At 34.8% G+C, this 23,357-nt stretch overlaps 2 protein-coding genes and 1 pseudogene across 3 annotated transcripts in view; all 3 read left to right on the top strand.

Annotated features, from left to right (window-relative positions):
* Positions 1–2,289, top strand: part of PLEKHH2 (pleckstrin homology, MyTH4 and FERM domain containing H2) — an 82,192-nt gene extending 79,903 nt beyond the window's left edge. The window contains exon 31 of one of the 2 annotated variants that reach the window (XM_039887285.1): positions 180–2,289. In XM_039887285.1, coding sequence (XP_039743219.1) covers positions 180–365 — 186 coding nt within the window. In that variant the 3' untranslated portion in view covers positions 366–2,289. The remainder of the gene's footprint in view (positions 1–179) is intronic. The other variant, XM_039887286.1, reaches the window with a different exon arrangement.
* A 5,779-nt stretch (positions 2,290–8,068) lies between these two features.
* DYNC2LI1 (dynein cytoplasmic 2 light intermediate chain 1) overlaps positions 8,069–23,357 on the top strand; it is a 29,043-nt gene continuing 13,754 nt past the window's right edge. The window contains exons 1-8 of the mRNA XM_039887284.1: positions 8,069–8,218; positions 10,090–10,207; positions 12,061–12,095; positions 14,335–14,404; positions 16,443–16,531; positions 19,711–19,897; positions 20,831–20,899; positions 21,530–21,607. Of these exons, the coding sequence (XP_039743218.1) occupies positions 8,211–8,218; positions 10,090–10,207; positions 12,061–12,095; positions 14,335–14,404; positions 16,443–16,531; positions 19,711–19,897; positions 20,831–20,899; positions 21,530–21,607 (654 nt within the window). The 5' untranslated portion in view covers positions 8,069–8,210. The remainder of the gene's footprint in view (positions 8,219–10,089; positions 10,208–12,060; positions 12,096–14,334; positions 14,405–16,442; positions 16,532–19,710; positions 19,898–20,830; positions 20,900–21,529; positions 21,608–23,357) is intronic.
* Positions 22,799–22,917, top strand: LOC120622283 (uncharacterized; annotated as a pseudogene).

Below are 23,357 nucleotides of genomic sequence, written 5' to 3'. Positions count from 1 at the left end.
ACTCTTTCTGCTGGTTTCAGTAATGGAAAAATAGGTCTATGCCTTGATGGTGCTGAACATATATTTCATTGGTTGATCTGTATAGAAGAGAATTGTGGTAGCCTTGCACTTACAAATCTAGACCAGCCATGGCCAGCCCACTTCTCAGAAGCATAATGGTTTTATTTTTCTTGTTTTAGATTCTCGAAATCACTCTTTTGATTGCCAGTTACATCAACAACTTCCATCAGCAAAAGGCAGCACTTCACCACCTCTCTGCTCCACCACTGCTCTCAGCACGTACCGGGGGACCCCAAGCCAGGACAATGGGAAGCCAGCCCTTTCTGTCCAGCAGCAGACCAACCATAGGCCCCACTTTACTCTGAAAGCTTGGGGGCTTGAACATTCACGCCCTGTCCCCAGAGCAGTGGCTGCATCACCCCTGAATAAGTTCATTTACATCCTGGCAACACGGCACCCACGCACTAGTATTCCAAACTTTAAAAATAATGAGGGTTACTCACTTTTATTTGATTCATAAATATTTGAATGAATGCTAATAATAAAACAACAAAATTTGCCAACACACTGATTTTCTCTTACATTAAAAGGGTTAGAATTTGTCATTGTTTCCATCTCCCTTCTCACTTCCAATATGGGTTGTTTTTTTCCTTTTTAAAAAAATATTCTGGCAATCTTTAGAAAGGGGGATTCCAAACTCTCATTGGCAAACCAGTTGATTATTTGGAAATGCTCACTGCCAAAAAACTAAGTACTGTAATTAAGTGTGCTTTTAATTAATGATATGGTGTTTGGAAAGAAAGAGAGTACACATTGTAAGAAACAGCTGCAGGGTAGTATTTGTGGGTAAACTTTCAGAGCAAGTACAGTAAATCTTCTGGCCCTATGAATCATTGAGTGGGAAAACAGGAGTTAAGTCACCAGAACCTCCTACGTGATATTAGAAAGCATACCCGGTCACCTTTTCAGATCACTGGAGTGTAAACTTTAAAGCGAGACAGTGATTTCTGACATTTCTTGGTTGTCAACATAGCCTGAGTTCACTGGAATAGTGCCCATATTTCACTGCATTTGGTGCTGGGTCATCTTGACCTTGTTTTTTAAAATAATAATATCTGAACAAAGACAATTCTTAAAGCTGTGCCTCATATAGTACTTTTTAATTATAATTTGAAAATAAATTCCCAGAAATATTTTTAAAAGAAAAGAGAAAGTAATATTTCTGTCAAAGGAGGTAAAATTTTGGTTGAAAGAGTCTAGAAATATATTACTTTACCAGGATACATACTTGATCAGTACATTCCAATATGTATCAGAACAGAGTAATTGGTATTCATGATAAAAATGAAACTGTGATAAGATATGAAAATTATAGAAATGTTTAATTGCAATAGTAATCATGAGCATACTTAATACTATTTATGTGTAGAATATTCATATTTATTTTTTGGACATATTTATCACTTTGTGGATGGTATTTTTTTAACCAATTTGGAAAAAAAATGTTAGCTGCTGAATTAATTTGTTGGCGGAGCCTTCATATTTTCTTCTTTGCTGCTTTCTCCCTATGGCAATGTACTGTTCTCACACTAAGCCTTTTAAAAATGTTTCATCCTATATTAGCATCCTTAGAAAGGGCAGAGCCAAAAAATGCCCAGCTCAAGTAAGACATTGCTTTATGGGTAATGACAAGACAAAAAAAAAAAAAGAGAGAGAACATAGAAATAGATTTCCGTTTACTATTTCTCTTAAATCGTTTGAGCCACAACCACTCACTGCATAAGCAAATTAGTTTTGGGGAATAAACTGGTTACCAGTTTGGGATGACTCTCAGGAGGCTTTTGGCTGGGATACAATAGAGTTTCTAAGTTCCCAGAAAACCATTTAAAAATCATTAGTTGGTGAGCCAGAGGCTTGGCCGAGCTGTTACATATGTGTGAGAACTTTATTCTCAGGCAATCATTAGTTCACCTTTTCATAAGCCCTCACCCCCTCAAAATCTTCTAATTTAAACAGTAGTGAAGGCTTAGCTTAAATGGTAGTACCCTAGAGTTGGCATTTATTTTTGATAGAGCAGAGATAAAATATTTTGATGGAAAGAAATCAATTTTCTGTAACTGATGATGTGAAAATTTTATTTTCTGTGAAATTACTTATGTAGCCATTTAAAAAATTCAAAGTATGTTATTATGATTGGTTACAAAAGAATAATGTTACATGTTTAATTGTAATATTTGTCTCCTATCATTTTCTTCCCTTTCAATCATAATAAATGATTTACAAAACCCATTTTGAGCATTAGCTTTTGAATAATCTTCAAGAAATACCTAATGTTTTCATTGTCAAAGCTGAGGTGTACTACTAGTGAAAATGGTAGTTATTACCTCTTTCTCTTGCATTCATGCTTTGTCTTCAGTGGTGCTTTGTTTTATACATATAAAAGAAAGCTGTTTTGGCAAATTGTAATTTTATGACATATGTTTGCATATTGACATATATACAATGTGGATAAACCATGGGGTTCTCCTATGATTTCATTATAAGCTCCTTAAAAGAGCCTATTTCATACAGGTGAGTTGAATGGGCTGTGTTCTAAAAATTTATTTTAAGTGGTTCTGAGTTTTGTGTGTGTTTGTCCTAAAACTCAAATACTGCCACAGCTTGGAAACGAATTTAACTCTCAACTTACAAAAAAAGTTGGTCTCAATTTACAAAGAGTCTTTGTTCTAAAAATGTGTTTATCAGTTGATTGTTTGAAAATGTTTTTCTGTAGAAAAAAATATGTGGTGGTCAGCTTCCTGGAACAAAACATTTAACCCATAATTGTACTGAAGTATAATCCAGGAGAGTTAACCACCATGGATAACCATATTTCTCTAGAAAAAGGCTTTCTGTGTTCCTGGCATGCCAATGACACATTTCACCCATCCACCCATGCCAGCTGCCATGGAATTTGGACTCCTTTAATTCAGAGTCTCTGGGCTCATTTCTGTGGAGCCAAGGCTCCAGGGATGTGGGAATTGAAGAGGAGGAAATAAGAAGCAGAAATAATGGAGTGGAGAAACTTCTCTGCTAACTGGTTCATGTAGAAGTTGCATCTCTTCTCACGTGTTCTCCCTATTCTCTTTTCCCTAAAGGAAAGGGATTTTACTGCTACAGAAGTAACTTTAAACTCCACACATAAATATTTAGGGTGAACTGAGATTCATCTATATTTTAGTGGGACCAAAACTCAGAATTTTCTTGGGCATTTAAGTGGGAAGGTCAGTCCTACAGTCAAGAGTTGGATGGGCTTGGGCAGAGTCTGAGGTGAGGAGATGAGATGCATACTTGCTCCATATTATAATTTTACCTGTTGAAGTTAATTTTACCTAAATTGAACATAGTCTCAATGGTTCTGGAGGAATGTTTATAATCAACATCAAACCAAACATCTTCATCGTATGCTTTATAAGTATTTTGGGGTCCAGTAATAAGAAGGAACAAAAACTTTCACTAGGGCAATATCTATTAGCAAATAACTCTAAAACAAGATATAAATGTTCACCATAGCATTTGAATACAGAGTACCTTTCCTTTTAGCACTTTGTTAACATAATCTTCTAATCGATGAGGTTGGGAAGTGGGGGTGATGTGAAGATGACATTTCTTCCTGAAGGTGTTATAGATTATATTAGTGTCTTTATGAAAATTAGATGACTTCAAAAGAACAAACAGCAAAATAAAGAATAGATAAATGGAGCTACACCAAACTTAAACACTTCTGCACACCCAAAGAAACAATCAGCATAGTGAGAAGGCAACCTGCAGAATGGAAGAAAAGAACTGCAAGTCATATATCTGAGAAAGGGTTACTATCCAGGATAGATAAGGAACTTTTATAACTCAACAACAAAAATCAAAAAAATCGGATCAAAAAATAGGCAAAGGACTTGAATATTTCTCCAAAGAAGATATTCAAATAGCCAATAAGCACAAGAAAATATGCTTAACATCACTAATTATTAGGGAAATGCAAATCAAAACCACAATGAGACATCACCTTATGCTCATCAGGATGGCCACTATCAAAAGACCAAAAAATAAGTAAGTGTCGGTGAGGATACAAAGAAGTTGGAACCTCTATCTACTGTTGGTGGGAATGTAAAATAGTGCAGCCATTGTGGAAAACAGTGTGGAGGTTCCTCAGAAAATTAAAACTAGAAATACTGTGTGATCCAATACTCCTATTTATGGGTATATATCCAAAAGAAATCACAGCAGAATCTCAAAGAGATAATTACACACCCATGTTCATCACATCATTCATCGTAGCCCGGAGGTAGAAGCATCATCAACAGATGAATAGACAAAAAATCTGGTATATACATACAATAGAACATTATGCAGCCTTTAAAAAGAAGGACATCCTATTAATGCATGATTTTAAAAGATAAGAATTTCATCTTTAAGCATGTCAAAAAATAAGAAGGAAATCCTGTCATATGCTACAACATGGATGAAACCCAAGAACATTATGCTAAGCAAAATAAGCCAGTCACAAAAGAGCAAATACTGATGGTTTCCATTCATATAAAATATCTAAAGTAGCCAAAATCATAGAAACAGGGAGGTGATAACCAAGGGCTGAGGGAGGGAGGAGAGAGCCTTAGTGTTTAATGGATATGAAGTTTCCATGTTGCAAGATGAAAAAGTTCTAGAGACCTGTTGCACAACAATGCAAATATACTTACCGAACTGGTTAAAATGGTTAAGAAGGTAAATTTAATGTTATGTGTTTTTTCCACAATAAAAAAAAAAAATTATATGAATCTACTTTAACAGTGGCAGTGGCTGTAGAAGACAAATTCCCTGTGTCACTATGTGGGCCGAGGAATCCCCAGGAAACATCTGAATGTTGTGCACCAGAAGGGAAAGCTGGGAAGTTAACTCCTTAAATTTTCAGAAAATATTATGGACCTACCAAACTCCAGAAAGAGTTTCCTTTTATGAGAAAAGTTTGTTGAAAATGAAAACTTGAAAAGCTTAAAGAGAGTTCTTTGTAGCTTTTGGATTATGCAGATTCAAAGATTGTTTTTCCCTGAGATGTAGTCTCATCAACACTGAAGTCATGCCCCACTCTTCATGAAATGTCTTTACATGAGATTACCATTGACCTCCTATCAAATCTAATGGACTCAAAATGGTCTGTCTGTTGGACGGTATCTCAAATTCACCAGGTCCTCTAAGCCTGGTTCTCCAATAAATGGCTAATATACTCATCAGTCACAACGAGAGAAACATCAACTTTTCTCCCTTTCTCATAGCCCCCACTTTTTGCTGTCTCATACTTATATTTAAACAGCGCTTTTTTGTTGTAAATTCTAAAATTCAGCTTGAACTAACAAAAAGGATAAATTTTATTACAAGCTTATTAGAATGTCTCACATAATCAGAGAGCTGAGCAACCGAGTCATAAGAGAGGTGAGGACACAGATGAGCCTCAGGGACAACTGGAACTATGAGACATGTGCCAGTACTTTCTCTTCATATTTCTCTGTGTCTGTTTCATGTTCTCACTACAAAATAGCTTCTTTATTTAGCAGAAAATATGCTAGTTTTTTTCTGGAGGGGGAATGACTTAATTTTTCCAATTCTACTTTGAAACATCCCAAGTAAGGGCTCTGATTAGCCATGCTGTTTACTCTGAACCACCTCAAACACTCAATATTAGGAGAATTCTTAAGTATATTATTAAAAATTTATGTAGTGGAATATTTTGCTGCCATCAAAGTTATGTTTATGATAGGTTTTTTATAAAATTGATATGGGGAATACATGTTAAAATCAGCATTTTCAATAACTTTATTGTAAAATCTCAACTTTGGAAGAAAAAAGATAGAATGGAATACCAAAATATTTAATAGTTATTACTTCTGGGGTTTTCTTATTTACCCTCTTCTTTTCTTCTGTATATTATTTTTTTTTTTTGTACCATAAGCTTATGTAACTTTGAAAACAAGGCAAAAAATGTAAAAAACCTTATTGTCACTTTATGGGCTATTGTTAATAGCTTCCATATGGGCTTCCAGACTCAAAAACATCCTTTATGCAGCTGTAAAAAATTATCTCATTGAATCTCATGACACACTCCTATTTAAAATCTTATTTGGTTTCTCATAATCAACACAGTAAAATCTAGACTGCAGGCTCCTTCACTGTAGCCCAATCTACATGTCCAGTTTGCACTCTCACCTTAGCCCCACCAGACACTTTATATGCTTCCACCCCAAACTACTCAGTTCCCCAAATATACCCTGCACACATCTTTATCCTTCTGTACTGTTGCTCATTCCATCCAACAAGCAGCATAAAACTGTTTCCGCCTCCATCACCACCATTGAAATCCTTGAGTCTTTTTTGGGTGATCCAATGGGGAGCTCAAATTTTGTATATTCTTATTTTGAGAACAATTTTCATCTACCAAAGAAGGCCACTTTGTCCAAGTGTAAAGCCTCAGGAGGCATAAGGGTAGAAAATGGAACTCACCTGCTCAATCAGATCAACTGAATCAACTGAATCAAAGCTGATGATCAAGGCCCAGCCAGAGAACTTTCACCTTCCTTGTTACCAAGCTCTCTCCTTCGACCACCTACCCAAGTTACCATGCCTAGTACACAGTAAGCACTTGGCAAAATGTTATCAATGGGGCTTTCTAACTAACATGCAAAGGGATTCTAGAGTTCCAGAACTTAAATTATTATGATTCATTACAATCTGTCCCACATCAGTTTGTGAGCTTATAGGCTGGCTAGCCACAGGATATCTATGCTGATTCAGTAACAGGTATATCAATCTCCCTTGCAATCATCCTTTCTCCATTGAACTCCACTCGCATTGCATCCCTTCCGATGTACAAATGCAGTTTTATATGTCTCCAAAATGCATCTAGATGTTGGGAGGTTTTTTGTCTCCAAAGATTTTATCTGAAGTGAATGTCTTTTTTTTTTTTCCTACCAACCATCTGCTTTATTTCCAGGAATGTAATCTTGTGTTTCTATGTTCAAAGTTGCTGATCAGCAGCTTACCACATGATAATGACAATCATTAAGTCATTATAATGTGTCAGACACATGAAAGTTATGTTTTACATACATTTATCTTATTTAAAACTCATAATTCTCTGTGCTTTACAGAATCAGAAACTAAGGCTCAGAGAAATTGAATTGAGTAATTTATCCCTTGTGGCCATGTGGCAACTTAGCTAGCATGGCTAGTCAGGACTTAAATCTACTTCTATCTCACTCTAAAGCCTATGTTCATAAACATTACACCATAGAAACCAAGCCAAGTGGCAGAAAGGAGGAAGGAGAGTATCTCCTTTAAATATCCAGGACATCTTGGCCTAGCAAGCGTGGATCTACTCAGCATTCAAGACAGATCAAACACTGTCATTGCCATGAATGTTCCACCAACTTCTTCAGGCATAATTAGTCACATGTTCTTATGTTAAATTTTTGTAATTTTATGTAATAGCTTATGTCACTGACTTACTTTAGGTTATAATTAGTTTCGTATGTCTTTCTTAAGAGTTGAGATCTTGTCTTCCTCATCTCTTCATTTCTCACCCTGTGTAGCGCAGAGTATTGCACATAGTAATAACAATATGTTACTGATTTGGAGATAAAGTAAATGAAGTATTGTGGAGCTACATTTCCTTTATTAACTTATTAATAAATGATGTGCTATTACTTAAAACCTGAAACAACTGAACAAGCAGAAAGTTGGAAAATACTAAAACTATAAATATTCTTTTCGTCTAGTAAATCACTAGAAAACAGCTCAGGAGATTGTTTCACCCTCCATTCCCAAATCATTGCTGTTGGGGAGAGAAAAATAACTGAAGAGAGAGCAGAGAACCCTAGCATATATCTGGTACTCGATAGAATATTTTCTTTTTAATGAAAGAACAGCTTTTAGGTTCCAGGTTTGTTACCACGGGCATCTCGTTCTCTCTCATCCTGGGGGAGGAAGATTAGCGTGAGACTAGAAAAAGAACGCTAAGAACTACATTTCCCATGATGCCTTTCTTTCGTACGCAACCCAACCTGCGACGTCGCTCCCATGGCAACCGAAGAGCCTGTACTCCCGGCCCATCTTGGAGTTTGCGGTGTGTCTGATTCTAATCTGGGCCTACGCGGAGCGGTCAACAGTGGGGCGGCCAGAACACGATGCCCAGGTATCCCTTGGGCCCGGCTCACGTTCCCCTCAATAGCCTCCCCTCTTTTCCACCCTAGCCTGGAAGGAGTAGGGAGGGAGAGGCCGCTGAGGGTACTTTTGGGGAGAGGAGTCCACGCGAGACCAGCTGGTGGAAGAAGTTGTGGGTCTGTCCTGCTTGCAACCCCTAGCTGGGTAGTCAGAGACCTGTAGGAACCACTCTTGCGTGTGTGGGTTCTGCCGAAAGCAGGTACAGAAGTTCCCCCGGGTGGAAAAGTCTTAATTTTGAAACATCACTCAACTCCAGCCATTCATTTATTCAATAAAAGTTTCTTGCGGGGCGGGGAATGTTCTAGGAGCGGGGTACAGGCGGTGAACTAGACCACAAAACCTCTTCCTTAGGGATCTCCCCTCCTGATGCAGGAGTTCACAACAATAAAGGGGCTGGGGGGAGGGAAAGCTTGCGAAAGCACTGTGAAAGTGTTAAGACCACGTTTAAAAGGGGCAGAGTGAGGGACGGAGGGGATATTGTTGCCAATTTTAATGACCTATCCTCAAGATCATACCTTTTCTGAAACAACTTATTAGGTCGTACATGAAGAGAGAGGTGTCCTGGAGTCCATCACAGAGCAGGATAAATCTTTTCTCACCTGCGGATCGGCGGCGTGATCTCTGTTGAGACTGAACCTTAGTGTGAAAAATTCCCAGCCTCTCACCATATAATTGGTTATAGTTATAAAGTTCTGGCTACAGTTATAAATTTCCACTAGTGGCATGTCTGGTTGCAGCACCTCCTCTCCTCTCTGCTGGGAACTCAGGAAGCAGATAATCACGTTTTGAAAGAACAGTATGTAAATGAAGAGCAGACAGGCCAGGATTGAGTTCCTGGAGACTCAACCTGTGAAATAAATGGATGAATTTTAGTACAAACATTTCGGGGCATCTATTTTGGTCTTCTATAACTTCCTTTTTCATTCTTGGTTCTTGAATAATAATTATTATGAGCGCTCGATAATTTTAGGTTATTATATATAGGACAAGCCCTAATCTAAATGATTGCATTTTAACAATCAGTCATGACAGTCTTATAAGGTTGGTATTCCTTCTTATTGGCTTTTTAGAGATGAAGAAACAGGTGGCTAACACAGAAGCTTGAATATATTAATGCTCAATAAATATTTGTTGAATTAATAAAGGAATGAAGGATCCAGAGAAGTTAGGTAATTTGCCCAAGTTGGCATACATAGAAAGTAGCAGATGCAGGCATACAACACATCAATAACTTGCTCATATATTTTTTTTAGTTCGATATATTTTTTATTTAGGCTTTAAGTTAAACAATGATATCTAATTCGTATAAAATTACGCATGTAGAGAGACGAATAAAAGTATGATTTTCAAAATGTGATTTTTGGTGATTTTTTTTACCCTTCTTTATATTTTATATATTAAAAACAGGAATCTTGAACCAAAAATATAATTTAAAAAAAAAAACAAGTATTTCAGGGAGCAGGGATTATTTGGTACACTGGTTTTACACATTCCCCCGTTTTCCTAGATGTTGTTGGTTTTCAAGTTGTATGTTTCCAAAAGTCGTACATTCATATAAGTCTGAGAAGCTAACACATAGCTTTCAACTTTGCCTGAAAGCTCCAGAATAAGAAACCCTCAAATCCTGGTGATAAAGACTCTGCATATCGTTTTGGACTTTCTTTGATGAACCAGTCCAAAGAAAATGACTAATCCTCAGAAGTTTTACCAGCTTATTGTCCCCCCAGAAAATAACGTTGATTTGTTTTATAAATTTGACTGAAATAACATTTCCCTGTGCTTGAAATATTAGAAAGAATTATTTTTGTTTTCCTGAATTTTATTTTTCTGCCTCTCATTTAGCGAAACTCTCTGGGAAATTGCAAAAGCTGAAGTGGAAAAACGAGGAAATAATGGAAGTGAAGGTGATGGAGTTGAAATTGGAGAAAAATCTGTTTTCTTCATTGGCAGTAAAAATGGGGTAATGTCTTTTTTCCTACTTTTTTTTTTTTTAAGTACTGTGGTGATTTAACAACTAGTGGTAAGTTTATATTAATACTTTGCTAAAAATGTGTCTACTTCGACGCTTTCACCAGATGATCAATCTTCAGCATGCTGGTTATTTCAGAGCTGGTTGTGCCCTGTATGAGGGTGTCCTGCTCATAGATGAGTGGATACTTACATCCAGCTGAGCACTTCTTGTCAAGTGGTGTGCCCTGACGCGGGCCACAGCAGCTGGAGGACTGTCTAATTCTAATTAAACTTCCCAGAGGAGTCATCTTTTCCCACTTTACACAAAGGCACCATAAATGCTGATCTGATGGTCATATTTATAGGTCACTTGTACAACTAAGTATGTAGATAATAAAAACATGAACCATAGAGGATATGATATATTTAATCTTCACTTATCTTAACTTAAAGTCACAGAAATTGAAGGAAACTTGGAGATTCTATAGTCTTCTACAATAGAGATTCTTACCCTGGGGACCATAGAGATACTTCTTGGGGTCAGTGAACTCCTTAGAAATGTATGCAGAATTGTGTGATTGTGTATCAGTGCATTTTTTCTGGGAAATTAGATTTTCCCAGAATTCTAGCACCTCCGCAATAGGTTAAGAGCCACTTCAGACAGTGATTGTATAGTTTAGGTTTGAATATCTCCAGCAATGGGGGAGTTCTCTTCCGTAAGGCAACCTGTTTTAATTTTTGTTAATTCCTAGTTACTAGAAAACCTCAGTCTGTTTCATTGTAACTTCCACCATTTGGTTCTAATTCTGACCTGTAAAAGTATGGAAATAAATCTAATTCCTCTTCTACTTGGTAAATCTTCAAGTATTTTTTAAATGCCCTTCAAATAGTTAGTGGCCCCTCAAATAATTAGTGGCCACCACCTTGTCCTCATGGGTCTTTCCTTTTCAGCTTTATCTTCATTTATTTCAGCCATGTCTTCTATGTCATGGACTCTGTATCATTCATGGATTCTCTATCTGTCATGATTTTTTGTAACTCTCAACTGGAATTATTCTAACGTGTAAGTCTTAGGATGGAACAGAATTTTTGAGGTTTTGCTTAACTATAGTAGACTAGAACAGGTCCGCCAGCTTCTCTTTTTCCAGATGCTATACTACTGTTATTGTATAGAAAGATTTTAGTAACCAACTAACGCTGTTTACTAAGGTTGAGCTTGAGATCTGTCTTTTTTGTTCATACTGTTATTTTGTCCTTACTTATATTAGATTGGGCCATTTGTTACAATGTGTTTTTGTTTTTATTTTTAATTACTTTTATTAAAATAAATCATGTATGTTATCCTAAAAAGAAACTTAAAATAAGTATATCCTCTAGAAATAAACAAAAAAAAGTACTCTAACCCAGTATCTGGATTGCTTACTTTGAACGTATTTGCCACATGTCCTTTATTTGTATGTTATCTTTTTTCTTTATTTCCGCTTCAACAATTGGAATTCAAACATTTTAGAAGACACTAATCATCAGCTTAACCAGTAATTAGCATTGATGAGTAGACAGAAAATGTAAGACAGCTGCCAAGTTGACCACTAAAGTGAGGTACGATTTGCTAGTATTTGTCATCTGCGGGACTTTATAATTATAATAATAGCAGTGTAGTTACACTGTGATGAAAAGTTGACAGTTAACTTTTTCCACTTATCAAACTTAGGAACAATTCTGAAAGTTTCTAGTTTCCAGGTAATTTATCATTCAAGTGATTAAAAAGCTATTTTGGGCCACAATTATGAACAATAGTAAAATTTTACATATGGATGACATTAACACAATATTCTTTTCTTTTTTTTTTTTTTAAATTCCCAGGGGAAAACTACTATTATCCTAAGGTGTCTTGACAGGTAAGTATTATGTTAACCTTTAGACTACATTTTTTGTTTATTCTAGTTGCATAGGGCAAGTTAGATTCTTAAAGACATATGGAAGGAGAATAAATTTGAGGTCCAAACAAAATAATTTAATTCCTGGTGAATCCTTAGGATTGCCTTTAAAATCTTCTTTAAAAATAAAACCAGAGAGAGGAGGTAGATGAGGTAAAAGGGGTCAAATATGTGGTGACATTAAAGAATTATAAATAAATAAAATTTAAAAAATAAAGAAAGAAATAAATAAAACCAACAACAACCAAAAAAATTATACAGAATTAATACTATATTCCCCTATTGGTGGGGGGAAATCAACATAACTACACTGCCTATGATAGTACTTACTTAATTTTTGGCTCTGCTACTGTGATATTTAAATTATTTTTACTCTACCTAGTCCATGATTATTTGAATATTAGTCATAATCTTTAAATTACTCATGGATATAATTTCAAAGCACAATGTTGGTCCTCAAACTGTACATTTTACCATTTGTTTTATATAGCTCATAACCTTCTATACTATAGAAGGGTGCCATCAGGTTAAGATTCATGTCATAATTGGTAGATATTGAAGTTGATGAGGGAAACCTCCAACAAATTTTGGAAGATATTTGTTTGCTACTTCATTCCAGTGCCTCTTTTCTGTAACTTCTCCAAAAACATCAAAAGAGATGGAATTTGGTCTTAAGGTCGCATTAAAGAAATCATTCATTTAAAAAAACATTATTAAAGAATACAAATAATAGGATCCTGGATTTGTATAATTCCTTTTATCAGCAAAATTGTTTCTTAGAAGAACCATCCACAGTGACACCTGCATCATCTTTCCGTCCCCAGGAATTATGGCTCTTTTTAGGCCAGGTGTGTATCCCGTTACAAACAAGTCATCCAATACAATGTCAGTTGAGGATGAAACTAAATGCTAAATTGATCTGAAAATTATGAATTTTAGTTCCTTGAAAGTCTATTTAGAAAAAGATCAGTTCTTCAAATTGTAGGTTAAATATCAGCATTTATAAATTTTGTCTTAAAAGCAGCATTTTGTTTCATAAAAGGAAATTTTTATCTTTCAGGAAATATAACCAAATATTATTATATACATATATGAAAAAAGATACTTGCAGGGATGATATACAAAATAAACATAGATTTCTAAATCACAAATTAAAAATTATTTCTCTTCTCCAAATTAAAAATAGATATATACTAATATTATTCAACCTTAAAAAAGGAAAGAAATCTTGTCATGTGCTACAACATGGATCAACCTTGAGGATAGATACTTAATGAAATGTGTTAGTTACAAAAAACAAATACTGTATGATTTCACTTACATGAGGTATCTAGAGTAGTCAGAGTCATAAAAACAGAAAGTAGAATGGTGTTTGCCAGGGGCTGGAGGGAGGAGAAAATGGGGAGTTGTTGTTTAATGGGTTTGGATTTGTTTTCTAAGATGAAAACGTTCAGAAGTTTGGTTGTACAACAATGTGAATATACTTAACACTAGTGAACGGTACATTTAGAAATGGTTAAGATGATAAATTTATGTGTTTCTCCTACAATAAAAAATTAAATAGCAACATACCATAAAACTGCTTACCAAGCCCTGTAAGCTATAGTGTAAATAATTCATCAAATCATTCTAATATTTTTTAAATCATTCGTCAATTTTTAGGACTTATTAAGATAATTTGTAGCTCTCACTAGATAAATGATGTCTGCATTCGAGCTGTGATTTAAGATAGAGAACTGTATTCAAGTCTTCATCGGTGTCTTCTTTAAATTGATAGTCATTAGGTTCCCAGCTCCCCAGATCAAGGCTGAGCACAAACCTGATGTCACTGCTTCCCACATGGCCTGGATGCAGAAAGCCTGTGCCATAACGTGACCATCAACACTACCATCAACACTGCCAGCTCCATTGCCTTTTCCACTTGCCCCAACGGTGCCTCTAGAGGCTACCACATTATGCAGGTGCCATTATTCACCTCTGCAGCTGCCACTAAAATCCATTAAGATGGTTTTTTAAAGGCTTATTGATTTTTTATATAATTTTAAAAATCATTTTTACTTTAATGCTATTATGCAAGGTAACTTCTCTACTAATAAATTAAGAAGAAATTTTAAGAGAAAGCAAACATGAATCAGGTAAGATGATAGCATAAGAAAATAATGTCACCCACAATGGTAATGCTATCTGTCTTTACGTACAGGGATGAGCCACCAAAACCAACCTTAGCTTTGGAATATACGTATGGAAGAAGAGCAAAAGGGCATAATATAGTGAGTGTCTTTTTGAGTGGTATTGCTATGTCCATAGATGGAGAAGTGATGATGCTGACTTTACATTTTCTATCTTATCTGCAATCAGAAAACATATCCAGCTGTATATTTCATAGCTATGTAGTTTTAAATTTCAAATGCAATTCAGCAGATATGAAGCCAATTCAAACTGAAAATATTTTAGCCTTCTCATTTGTTGTGTCTTAAAATGCTGAAATAAGATTCCTTTGTAACTTGAATGTATGTTTTTTGGCATGTTTATATTAATTGTATTAATGTGACTTTTTCTTTTTTCAAATGAGAATAATATTGTGAGTTACCTACTGTCTGCCAAAGTATCTGCCAAAAATATGAGTTTAACCTGTGGAATATTTGTGAAAATATTCTTATCAAAATCTAAATTATTAGCATTTTTACAAATACACCATAAAGTTGATAATATTATTTGAAACTGCAGGCCCTGATTGATTATAGTCCTGTCTTCACTCATTTTAGTGTCTTTTCAGAGGAAAGTTAGAAATTATTCAGGATAGAGGGAGAATTAGGGGGATAAAAAAAATCCTAAATAGAATTCTGTTTTGGAGTTCTCACAGCAAAGGAGGTCATTTCTTAAAGTTAGCAGTATGGAAGAACAATCTAGAATGGAAGGTTCCCCTCTCCCATAACACAAGCAAATTTTTAAAGACTGATGTAGTCTAAATGTTTGATCATTAGACAATGTGTAGAATTAAAACTTTCTGATTTCACCAGTGAAATTTGGTTATTAAAACTGTGAAATTAAAAAGAAAAGAAAAAATAACATTGAGATACAGGAGAACTTTATTTTTGTGACTCACATGAGTGATAAGCCTAGAAATGGAATTATTCTTTTATTAGAAACTTTGAGACAACTTTTAAAAGCTTAACTTTTGAGAAGAGCTATGAAAACCTCCCTTCATCAAATTATGAATCAAGGGAGATTTTCCAATGAAAAATTATTTTTCCCACAAACATTAACGATTCAAATATCAATAGTCGAACAATTTTAGTGATTACGAGATGATAATTTGTCAAAAATACATATCAATTTATCTAAAACTTGCTTTAATGACCATCTGTTTCTTCAAAGTTCATGGTAACAGATACATAAAACTCAGGTGATTCTTTTTCACCTATTTTTTTTCTTTAAACTTTCTGCTATCAAGTTGGGCTTGTCAACATTTAAGAAGATTCATGTCTTTCATAAATTTAATGTTCCCTGAGAGTTTTAATGGAAGCACAGTGTTGGTGTCCTGAAGGCTCTTCAGCATCACAGTGGAAGCAGAGATGCCATTAGCTAGGAATTTTGCCATGGTCTTATTTCCAAGCTACTTGGCTGCCTAGCCTTTTCTACCCCCTAATATTTAAGAGCCCTATAAAAAGGCAAGCAGTTGTTTAGGCTCTTCTTATTCCCCGACCTACCTCTTGTATTGCCAGGGGTAGCCTGCCAGATTCCCCAGGGGCATCAGGCACAGACTGTCTGCTTTATTCTTTGCTCAGGTAATCCTGATCTGCAGCTGCGACTGCCATCTGTTCGACCCATTTCCTCATGCTTTATCTGTTCATCTAATTTATTTTGTGAGCTTCTGCCAACGTAAATCAGCATGTTTTTCTATTCAACTGTTTTATTTCTATCTAGAATTATAACGCTTTTCAAAAAAATAATATCAAATGTTTTCAAGGGGTTAATTTTATTTCGCATTTAAGTAAGTGTCTGCTACATATGATATTTACAAATTGGGACACTATTTATGTCTTCTGTTAAGGTATTACTACAATTAGGGCACTTACATATACACACATATTTTTTGTTTCATCTTCGTTCTTTAGAATATGTGTTTTGGTGCATTTTGAAGGATGGGCTAGAAAAAGAGGTTAGTTTTGACTGCCAAGAAAGGGTTGACGGAGGACTACAGTACTTTGTATCCATAATTATTACTGACTGATGCTAATGAAGTATCAGAAGTATTTAAATTTTTAAAAATCAAAAAAATTAATATAAAAAATCCTGTTTTTTCAGCCAAAAGATATTGCTCACTTTTGGGAACTAGGTGGAGGAACCTCTTTATTGGACTTAATCAGCATACCAATCACAAGTGATACCTTAAGGTAAGTGAGCCAGCTCCAGGAACAGTTTTTAGTAAGTACCCAGTAGTATTCACAAGATGAATATGAATAGGCTTTTTCGAATCAGAATTTTGGGGGACAGTTTTGTGTTGCTGAAGGCTTATGCTCACTTACTCTCTATGTGCTTAAACTCTAATGCTTCCAGAGCAGTTTAAAAAGAACTAAGGCTACAGCCTGTGCTAAAGTGAAATAGCTGGGATTCTAGCCAGCAACATATTTTGCAAGCCTCCAAACAAACAAAATACGTCAAATAACACTTGGGCAATGAATTCACTTGGCAAAAATAAATTTTAAAAACTTAATTCTTTCTAATACTCACCCAAGTGTGAGCTAATTCAGCCCTGAGTTTTTTCTTTAGCTGGATATTATAAGTCTACCTTTGAGTGTAATGCGAATTAATACTGTTGAAGCATCATTCGAGGGAAGGATATGAGTTAGAAGAGGAAGAAAATCTCTTTATTTGCTGATGTTAAGAAATAGAACTTTAGGGAAAACCTCAATCTCATTGGTGTTGTTTTCCTGACAATGCCTCCTGCATGTTGGCCAAATGAAATATGGAAGATTGTGACATTTCTCACAGTATTTCTGGGAACCTATCCTAGCCAAGGAAAACAAAAATTTTTAAATCTGAAATATCTTACTTTTGTAAGAGTTGAACACAAACCATTGCTGCTGCTTGAACCAAATACAAAAGGCATGACAATTATTTATTTCATCCATTAAGATCTTTAGAGTATGGAATTATTACTTGTTAATGGGACAACTATTTTTCCATAACTAGCTGGTTACAGGTAATATTAGCTTTATTTTTCCCATGATTTTTTTTCTTTTAAAGAAATATAATTTACTGTGTTTAGCTTATTACAAAAGTAATGTGTGCTCACATAGAAAACTTGTAAAAATACTAAAAGGTACAAAGAAAGAACACTCAAAATCACATAAAAAATAATCAATTTTAACATGTTGAGATATTTCTTTCACTATTTTCAGTGTTTGTAAATATACTTTGTAGAGATTTAGAATGTTTTATGTGTACATTCAGATTTTACTTTTTCACTTCTAACCACTATTTCCCCCTCACATTATTTTTTAGAGACTTGGACTTTTACTACTCCCTAGTTTTTCATTTGTCCTCCTTAAACAGAGACAAATAATCAAGCTGCCTAGGAATTTGAGTACCTCACGGTGGTGTGGTTGAGAAGAGACTGTTAAGGTGGGAGGTACCTGAGCTGCCAATTAGCATGGCCTGAGGCTAAAAAGAATTTGGCTCTTACCAGGGTTGTGAGCTGGCTCCAGTTCTGTCCCTGACTTATCACATCACCTTGTTACATTACCTCACTGCCCTTTTCTATGACCAACAGGGTTTGGGCCTGATGGGCTTGTGAAAATTCTCATTTTTGTAGGAAACCAAATCTTTCCACAGGCTCTTTAATACCTGACTTTGTCAGTTCTTGCTCTTCCTTTTTCTGGTGTCCCAGGGCAGCTGGAGCCTGCTTTAAGAGAGAGGAGAGGTCAAGGTTTTGAACAGAGGGAAGGGGAGCCATAGGCTTGGGTCCAAAGTAAGTTGCTGAATGGTAAAAGAATTCATGGAAAACATTTCACTCCTAATGTACTTGCAAATCGCAGAGTGTTTTGTGACTGGAATTAATTTGACACATAATTTCCTTGTGTCGGACAAAGCCCAGCAACTTGAGAAAATAATACTGCCAAATGCTATTAGGTACTGTTTATCTTTTAAATGGCTGTTCATAGAATAATTATAGATACATTGAAGATTTCCATAGACTTTAGATAAATTGTAATAGAGCATTTTCTATGGTCTGATTCTTTGTTTAAAGAGGTTGGGGTTTTTCGTGTTTTTTTTTTTTGCTTTTTAACTTTTTTTAGCTGTCATTTGCTATGGAGGTAAAAGTAACACAAGTACTTCCAGTGCAATGAAAACACAAATTTTAATCTTGAAAAAAAGTTGAACAATCCATTTCTTTTTTTGCTTAAAACAAAGTTAATTTGGAAAAAAGTGATAAATTTTATGTTATATATATTTATTTCACCACAAGAAAAAAAGCCCATGCTAAATCCCTGAAAATAAAATTAGTTTCCTTACTATTAAATATATATCATATTATTGTTGCAGTTAAGCAAAACTGTTTATGACCTTATTAAAATGATATAGATATGATTGGCTAGACAATCATTTTCTAGAAAATCTTCATAATTAACGTCTAAAAGACTACTTTCTGAATTTAGACCTATAGTATAGAATTAAATTACTCTTTTGCTTGAATTACACAAAATAGTTTGTTTGCTCAAAATAAGCAAAATATCTGACTATATTATAAAGTAAGTAACGTACAGTTCCTTGCTATATCTACTAGCAGAATGTGTGCCCTGTTGATCAAGGATATAATTGGCCCATGATTATGGCTCTACATACTTATTATGAATTTTCAGAAATACTTCTAGATTTATGTTTATTTTTTATTGCGGTAAAATATCATAACATAAAAGTTACCATTTAGTCATTTTTAAGTTTACAGTTTAGTGGCATTAAGTATATTAATACTGTTGTGATATCATCACACCGTCAATCTCCAGAACTTATTCAACTAACTAAACTGAAACTCTGTACCCGTTAAACAATAACTCCCTATTATCCCTTCCCCTAACCCTTGGCAATCACTACTCTACTGTTCATATCTATGACTTTGACTACTTTTTATTGTGAAGATTAAATAAGCTAGATAGTCCCCAAGGTAGTCTATCAGTAAATCTATTTCCTTTTCCCTTGCCTGGTTGTGCTGCTGCTGTTATTATTATTTTTGTTTCTCTTCTTTGGAATACACAGTAACATTAGATCTAGACATGGCCTCATTGGACCCAGTTGCTTGCAGATTATTCGAACTGAATTATTATTATTTCAAACAAAAACTTCAGTGCCACTCTTGATTGTAATACTTAAATATGACTAGAGAAAATCACTCAAATAAATAAAGATATTACTTTAGTGCTGGATTTTTTTTTTTTTGTCTTAGAAAATTGCTGTGAGGTTTTATTTTCTTAAGCTATAGTGTTATTCTGAGATAATAACTTTCAGTATAGTAGGGTTTCAACATGGTAATTATTTTGAGTCTTTTTTGAATGATGTTTTTTTATTTCTTTAGGACATTTTCTATTGTTCTTGTTTTGGATCTTTCAAAACCTAATGACCTTTGGCCCACTATGGAAAATCTGTTGCAAGCCACAAAAAGCCATGTGGATAAAGTGATAATGAAACTGGGAAAGACAAATTCTAAAGCAGCTTCTGAAATGAGACAGAAGATATGGAGTAATATGCAGAAGGACCATCAAGTGAGTTGCTGTTGGGATAATTCCTGGAATCCTTAGCCCCATATATAGTTAAAGATAACATCACAAACAACTTCTCTAGATTTTTATGCACGACTTGAGATTCATTTGATGTAGATGAACCTGCTCACTGGAAAATTATAGCAATTTAATGAAACCTCAGTAAGAGCAAAACAAGGAAAAAGATTTCTTGTTTCTTCTTGTTAGACATCTGCTGTGATTGTTATGGTATATTAAGTAGTCAAAGAAAATAGTTTTAAAGTAGTCGTTTGATACTGATTGTATAAAATGAAGATTAAAAAACTAGACTGTACAGAAGTCACCTGGCAAAAACTAGATGAAGCTACAGATTTGAGCAAGGAGTAGAGTTTAAACAGCCTTCACCATCACTCTATATTTTACATTCATTTAGTGTCATATGTTCAATATCTTTTTATCATCTGACAACTAATTAAATCATAAAGTTGCAATGGTAACAAACAAGTTCTTTAAATACAATCATGCATATCATCTTCTATAAAACTAAGAGCAGTGTTTTATATTGCCCAAAGTTGATATGAATATTTTTACATAGGTCATATCAGAATAAAACTGATAGTTTACGGTTCCTCTGTATGTAGTATAAGTCCCATTGCAACAAACAATTAATACAAAATCATAAAAACAAAAACACAGAAACAGGAAGACAACATGTTATACAAGAAAATAAAAGGTCAGAATACAAAAAAGAATAAATATCATAGTAATTTAGGGACTTGCCATTTCTAGTTTTATACTTAGGAAATACAGTTTATTAAGTGAAATTATTGGAACAACCTCTGTGTCAAGCAAACAAATCAACATCTATGAAGAGAGTTAACGTAGTGTATTTTTAGAAGTAATTAGAAATTGTTGAATATATACTAATAAACAATTATAATGAAATGTATTTAACAGGATCGTGAATTAATCGACCCATTTCCAATACCTCTGGTCATAATTGGAAGTAAATACGATATTTTTCAGGTAAGCTCTTCCACTTCTAATTGAGTTTTTCATACATGCATGTCTATGCTTTATGGGAGAGGAACCAAAGTAATAACAAAATGAGAAAAATACCTCTCAGAGGGAGAGGTCAAGGAGTCACACATCTTGAAGAGGGTAGAAAAGAGGATATAGTTGGGAAAGAGAAAATAGCTAAAGGACAATAAATACAGTGGAATAGGGATAAGGCAGTAGAATGGGGATAAGGTAGAAGATTTAGAAATTGTATTTTTAACCTAGTCACTGAGGGATAGGACTTACTTCCCAACTTTTAAATTGAAGAAGGTAGAAAATTGGTTTCTTCTTATCTTCGCTTGTCAGAGAATCCTTAGGGTATTCCACACTGTAAATATGTGCCGATATCTAAATTCTACTGAGCTAAGTGTTTAAACAAGGAGAGATCTGATAGCTGTAGCTCTAGAAGGCTGCAGCTATTGTTCAACTCTCTATAGAAACAAATATCAAGGTAATGGAATCCTACTCCTGAGGGTGTGTTCAAAAAAAAAAAAACCCTAAGAAATCCTCTATTTCTGTATTTAATAATTTGCATCTCATGCTACAGATATTTAGTTCTCTCAACTTGTTTTTCATTTTAATAACATGTTTCTTCAGGATTTTGACTCTGAGAAGAGAAAGGTAATATGCAAGACACTTCGATTTGTTGCACATTATTATGGAGCATCATTAATGGTTTGTACATTTCCTATCTTTTGGGCTTGAATAGACAGTACCAAATTTGGAAAGATTAGCAACTTGATGCACAGTTACGAATACTAATGCTTTTACGGATAGACATCACCTCCTCCTTTCCTTTTCCGTTGGCTAAAAGCCCTCTTGTTACAGTGTTTGATAATGGTATCTATACAACACACCGCTAGATGGCCAGCCATTTCTTTGGTGCAGAAGTTCAAAATTGCTTATATCCATAGACCCCATCAATCTTAAGAGATAAATTGGTTATTTTTTAATTCATTTTCAGCTTCCCTTAATAATTGGAATCTCTATTCTCATAAAAGAAAAGAGGGAGTGGGGGGAAACTTTAACAATATGTTCTTTTCTAAACTTAAAAAAAAAATGCTGTTTGTTGCAGAGGTTAAAAACATGAACTTGGGAGTCATGCTGTCTGGGTTCAAATCTCAAGGCAACTATTTACTAGATATTTGATCTTGGACAAGTCACTTAATCTCATTTAAGCTTAGTCTCTTCCAGAGTAAAATGAACAGCAAGCCAATTTTGCTAGATATCCTTCAATGCAATAAAATAGAAAAACATTTTTTTTTAATTTAAAAAAATACAATTTTCCTATTTGATGGTCTCTTTCCCCCTGAAGTGCTCAGAGAAACCAGGAGATAACATGGTCTAGCTTTCATAAAAATTTAAAACTTTTATCCTTTTCAGAAGACTGCAAATAAATGTCATTATATATTTTCTTTGAAATCATCACCTTTTATGTTTGTACTGTATTTGCTTACATATTGGGTTGAACAGACTACTTTGTAAATATTTTTCTTTGCTATTTTGAAAAGATATGGAGAATTTAAAGTGAATGACTCATCTCGGGTGAGTCAAAAGCAAAAACTATGGATCATGTAGTTCCTTGTTTCTACTGCTAGATAAGGGTTCACATTTAGTTCTAGTTAGTTAGGTAAGGGAAATCTCTACCATTCTTTTTGGAACAAATCATATTTAATGATCAGTCAAGGCCCAGTCTGGTCTTATGGATACAAAATTAAATGAAATCAGGTCATTCAGGTCATGGCAGACCTGGGATTGACCATGGCCTAGAAGACCCTAGAAGATCAGGGCAGGGACAAGAAAAAGGATTTGAGAAGGGCTTCATCTCAGTTTCAGTAAGCCCAAGAAATTAGAAGTTGGGGTTAAGTCTACGGCCATGCCACCCTGAATAAGCCCGATCCTGTCTGATCTCGGAAGCTAAGCAAGGTCGGGCCTGATTAGTACTTGGATGGTAGACCACCTAGGAAGACCAAGTGCTGTAGGCATAAAAAATAAAAAATAAGAGATTATAAGCTGACAAGGTCCTTGCAATCTGTGAGGTCAACCAAGGGTTGCCTTGCCTAAAAAATAAATAAGTAAATAAAAATAAAATTTAAAAAGTTAAAAAAAAAAGTATTTAGCAGTTGGGGTTAGAGGAGTGCTTCTGGACCACCAAAGGAACTGTGAAACTTTTCTAGCTACCCAAGCCGGTAAGAGAGTAGCCAAAGTTCTCAGTGCCCTATCTTTTCATTTCACTTCTGCTCTTACCCTATACTCCATTCAAGGGAGTGAATTGGGTACTGCTTTACAAGAGTCAATGATTCTCAGCAGTTTTTTTCAGCACTATAGTTGATCCTTTATATTTCAGTCAAGAATACTGATTCAATGCTATGAGCAATTTAATAAAGTTAACAAAAACAAAAATAGAAAAACATTGATAAATAGG

This window comes from Pteropus medius, unplaced genomic scaffold, assembly GCF_902729225.1.
Source record: "Pteropus medius unplaced genomic scaffold, Ma_sr-lr_union100, whole genome shotgun sequence".
NCBI lineage: Eukaryota > Metazoa > Chordata > Mammalia > Chiroptera > Pteropodidae > Pteropus > Pteropus medius.
The sequence above is the reverse complement of the archived record's forward strand: the minus strand, read 5'-3'. Positions and strand labels throughout refer to the sequence as shown.